Here is a 5,000-nt window from a genome sequence, read left to right as displayed (position 1 = left end):
CATCTAATAATGAATTAACATTTGCAATTTTTTAGAAGTCTTTAAGCACATTTCAGACATAGGCACCAGATAAAATTTAATTTAAAGCTAAAGCCATTGACAAGATATCTTTATTTCTTTTTTTTTTTTGGCAGCACTTCACTTGCAACATGCATCATTAATAATATCAACTAAAACAGTGCTACATAATTCACAACTCAACTGAGACCAAGGAGAGATATAATCTATACAGCTGCTGCAGAGCTTTAGGTATGAGTGCTTGTTTGTTTCAGAGGATGGTAAAATCAAAATTGAAGTGATGCACAATTGTTTCACTAATGATTTCACATCAACAAGAGAATGGGGGGAGGAGAAGAATAGGATTAGTAAATGCACAAAACCTTAACCACCAGCTACTGTAACTGCCTCTTCCCCATCAATGTGTAATTAACACTATGGGCTGAGGTATTGTGTAATACCATTAAAGAAAAAAAAGAAGAGTAAAAAAAAAAAAAAAAAATACATGCTAAAATCAAAATCTCATTTTCCTGAGTTATGAGAATCTTATCTTCAGCAAACTGAACTCAATCAGGAAGATTATGAATTTCATGTACTGAAGATGAAGAATTTAAATAATATGTATTACCAATAAAGAATCCTTTCATTATTCCATTCAATAGATAAAAAAATAAATCATATAATTTCAAACTTTAGCTGAAATTTATTTTTAAAAGAAGAAAAAAAATCAAGTTGACAATACTCATAACATGGTGAAATGCTTTTATATGCTAAATACTGATTGTACAACCTGGCTATATCCAGTACCAACATACTGCCATTTGTGCATCAAATTTTTCTATGAATTAAGTTTCTTTTTTCCCCTAAAGACTAGTACTTCATCTCCCTTTCAAGCAGTGCTCTTTAGATGGATATCATTATAGTTACCTTAAAATAACAATTTGTATCAATCAATAAATACAGTATCCCTATATCTAATGTGTCTTCACAAGTTCCACATAGAAAACATTAATATTAACTGATGTATATTATGAACATAACGTATGCCTATCAGTGTATATTGGTGTGTGCCTTCCCTGACTGTTTGTGTCACGTATTTGCTTGTGTGTGTACATTGTTCATTTGTCTTCTTTTTATTTGATTCTGTACTCTTTACCTTACCTTAAGTTTAAATAACAATATTTATAAGTATACACAGTCAGCATTTAACATTCTGGCACCAAACCATGTTATGCACAAAATGCAACAGATATAAGTAAAATCTTGTAAATAGCATTGCTACTCATCAGTTATAAAATTTTGCTTATATAAATAAATAATTAGTATATAACACTTACATAAAAGTTAAAATAAGCATGTTAATAATGGGCACAGTTTTGAGATGCCTTCAATAAATATTAGCTGTAATACTGAGCAAAGACAAAGAATTTTTGGCCATGATAAGCATCTGATTGACTCAGTAGGTAAATAATACTGGATAATATAAGAGGAAACAAAAAATCCAGACTGAATGAAATTATGAGAGACAAATGGATTTTCTACTCTCTGGTAGTTTTTTTGCGGTATCAGAAGATTTTCTGTCCATTCACTAGATCACAAGTAAATCTGGTTTTAAGTACAAGCACTGTATTAGGACTGGCATGACATTATAAAAGATACATGGCTCGACATACCTTTACAAAAAACAGAACATATTCTCTAAACAATAAATAAGTTTCAAACAATATACACAAACATGCCAACAGAAGTATAATGCTATTAGTAGCCTGAAAGTAATATTTATGTATCATTAAATACAACTTTAAAAAGAATAAGAGGGTTATAGGCACATCAACCTAGAAATTAACCATACAATGTTAAATGTATGTTAATTCTATTTCTACTTTTTATTACCTCATATCCACTTTGGAGGAAAATACAATTTACACAATAGCAGTTAAGGTTTTGCCATCATCAATTCATGCACAATTTCTTTCAGATGATATTGTATTTCTATCTTCTAGGTACCATTATTTACCTTTTGATTTTCCTCATCAAGCACTCATACCTAGTATAAAATTATCAACATGCTAGCCTTAGCTAGTATCATAAAATATTAAAATATTAATACAATACAAAGCAACCTTCAACATATGTCTTTGCTACATAACATAATAAAATACTTTATAAACTGAAAATATATTTATAATGAATAATGCATTTCTCCATATAAAAGATGCTTAAGGTACCATGCATCTATGGTATAACATCTCTCCATATATATATATATATCCTAAAACCTCAATCATCTTTTCGGATGGAGAAATACAAGCCCTCTCACTAACAATATAACCCTTTACCTAACTGCCCCAAACTAATACACATATATTGTGTATAAACTATTCCAAAGATATCTTTTGCCTTGGAAGGTTTATATTCCAAGCTAAAAGAAAATTCTAAATTAATGGAAAAAAGAAAAGTCCTTAAACCTTAAACATATATATCAGCTGCCTTATTTCTCGCTTGTGACAAAAGAGTACCTTTGGATGCCTGGCTCTGAATGCATGTTTTTCCTTGTGCCACAAGGGTGTTCAGGTCTAAATCACGTAGACTAACATTTGGCCAACAGAACGGATTCAGTGATATTAATTTACATTATCATAAAAAAATACATAGCATCTCATTAAGAAAAAAAGGGGGGGGATATTAAAAAAATATCTGAATATGATAGGTTTCAAATATACATTTATCAATATTCATTTATGATAGCAAGAGGAGAATTTTGGCCTCATAGCACAAAAACATAATAAAACTTTTTAAAAACAAAAATATTAAAACCTTGGCACACCCTTGCAGTCACAACTCGTATGCTGTTTCGCCATAACTAACCTCCTGCAGAAGGTCCTGAGCCGCAATTGCCTTGAGCACATTTTTCTTACTGGTCTCACAAACTTCACCTCCCACCATCAGTTCATCTAACATGAAGTACGCCTTCTCAAAGTTGAAGATGATGTCGAGTTCGCACACCTGTCAAAATCATTATTTTCTCTTTGTCTTATATCTTTGGAAAACTAACTGGGATTGAACTCGTCAGTAAGTATTAACGCTACTTTTTTCTACAAGAGTTTTCAAAATATATATTTCTCCACCAAAACAAGTATTACATAAAAAAATTAAAAGATCCATGGGCAAAAAACTCACACTTCCGAAGTACTTGTCAAGGAGTTCAACATAGCGATGAATTATCTCTAAAGTCAAGAGTTCATTGTCTTCCTGCTCTATGGCACAGCAAAAGTATAAGGATGCATATCTGGGAAGAGACGTTGGCAACAAAAAAGAAAATCATTGGTCATAATCATTTCCATAATAAATGTACAAAGGAATATGGTAACATGTTAAACCATGTCATTCCATAATCTTTTAGAATATCCAACTTAAAAATTATCACAAAAATTGTAGGTGCCCCAATTACTAAACCTAGAGATAACCAAAATTTATCTCTGAATTTGAGGGGGACGGAGAGGAGGGACAGAAAGAAGTAGGGATGCAGGACAGGAGAGAGAGAGAGAGTACACAGAAGGGAGGGAAAGGGTTGGCAGGAGGAGGGAGGGAGAGGGAACAGGAGGAATAAGCAGGATAGGCATGAGGGATGTGGAGGATAAGCAGAAGGAAGGAGGAGGATAAGCAGGGGGAAGGAGGAGAATGGGCAGGGAGGGGATAGCAATACCCTAGAATAAGTACACATCTCACTCACGCACCTCTTATAAACAATTTTCAAGTCCTTCCACTCCAAGAACGAGGACATCTTAGGTTTTCTGGCAAGGATGGTAGAGATGAGTTCTCTTGTTATCTTCTTCTTCAATTTGTCTGGGTGAGCCTCGTACCATTTCTGAAGGCGCAGCTTGCCTTGACGGCTGAATAATAACATAAACTGCATCTGGTGTAGAAAATAAACAAATAAAAAGAGTCATATATAATTAGTATAATATTACAGAGGAATATCTAAAACATACTCAAATAAAATGACTGCTATAAATATCTAGGAAAAAAAAAATCAATTAAAAATTTAGAGTATATAAACATGCAATTTAAACTTTATCTAAATATGGCTATATCTATAAAAGCAGAACATTTTTATGATCAATATAGAACTATTAGAAAAGGATAATTCACCTCCTCTCAGTGAAACCTCTGTGCCTTAAACATAATAACTTTCTATCTAAAATGTTTCATATAACTCCCTTCCCCCTACGACCTCATGTAATGATCAGCACAAATAAAAACATGTGTCATGGTTTTCTTGGGACCATAAATACTGAATAAGATAGCGCTGCCATAAGAGTAGTATCATATTCTTTACAAAAACTATACAAAGAAATAACAATAAAAAATAATAAATAATAAATTAATGAAATAAAATCCCATACAATATGCCCATAGACTTGTAAATCAATCAAATACAACAATTGGGTATCACAGGCATGCCATTTCAAAATAAATGTGGAAAGGGAGTACCCGCAAAGGAGTACATGGGAGAAAGCCATACTTCTATCTTTATACCTAAACTGGTTCTATATGTGCATTGCCTCAGCAGACTTCATCAGTGTTGTCTCATGTCTGAGAGCCAGGTGAGATTACTTTCCTTTCTCTTGCAGCTGCAGGAGTTATTTGATATCATTCTTAGTAAAAATATTACTTGATGTCTATTTATCATCACAAGGATAAATATCAGCATAGTGAACTGTAAAACTGTATTCTGAAAGCTGGGTAACAGTAAATTTTTGAAAATTAGATGATACTGAAAGGGTGAAAATTCCTGTCCACACATACAGGTAGTGCCAATAGCTCATCACCATACACAGTTCAAGTTACTTAGAGCAGGTAGAATCTGCCCATTGACAACATACAAGTTCAAAATGGGTCCTATGTCCCCTATATTAACCCATTGTCAACATGTACTTGACAGTAGAGTTTTTTGCCTGAGCCTAGAGGTCATCAAATGTGTTGCTTATCTATGTCGCTTC

The 5,000-nt window shown here is 32.9% G+C and overlaps 1 protein-coding gene across 4 annotated transcripts in view; it reads right to left on the bottom strand.

The window, feature by feature from the left end:
- LOC125042266 (AP-1 complex subunit sigma-2-like) overlaps positions 1–5,000 on the bottom strand; it is a 31,418-nt gene that overhangs the window by 21,683 nt on the left and 4,735 nt on the right. For all 4 annotated transcript variants that reach the window (XM_047637820.1, XM_047637818.1, XM_047637819.1 and 1 more), the window contains exons 2-4: positions 3,735–3,913; positions 3,178–3,286; positions 2,866–3,003 (exon numbers count right to left, since the gene is read on the bottom strand). In XM_047637820.1, coding sequence (XP_047493776.1) covers positions 2,866–3,003; positions 3,178–3,286; positions 3,735–3,913 — 426 coding nt within the window. The remainder of the gene's footprint in view (positions 1–2,865; positions 3,004–3,177; positions 3,287–3,734; positions 3,914–5,000) is intronic.

This window comes from Penaeus chinensis, chromosome 31 (genome assembly GCF_019202785.1).
Source record: "Penaeus chinensis breed Huanghai No. 1 chromosome 31, ASM1920278v2, whole genome shotgun sequence".
NCBI lineage: Eukaryota > Metazoa > Arthropoda > Malacostraca > Decapoda > Penaeidae > Penaeus > Penaeus chinensis.
The sequence above is the reverse complement of the archived record's forward strand: the minus strand, read 5'-3'. Positions and strand labels throughout refer to the sequence as shown.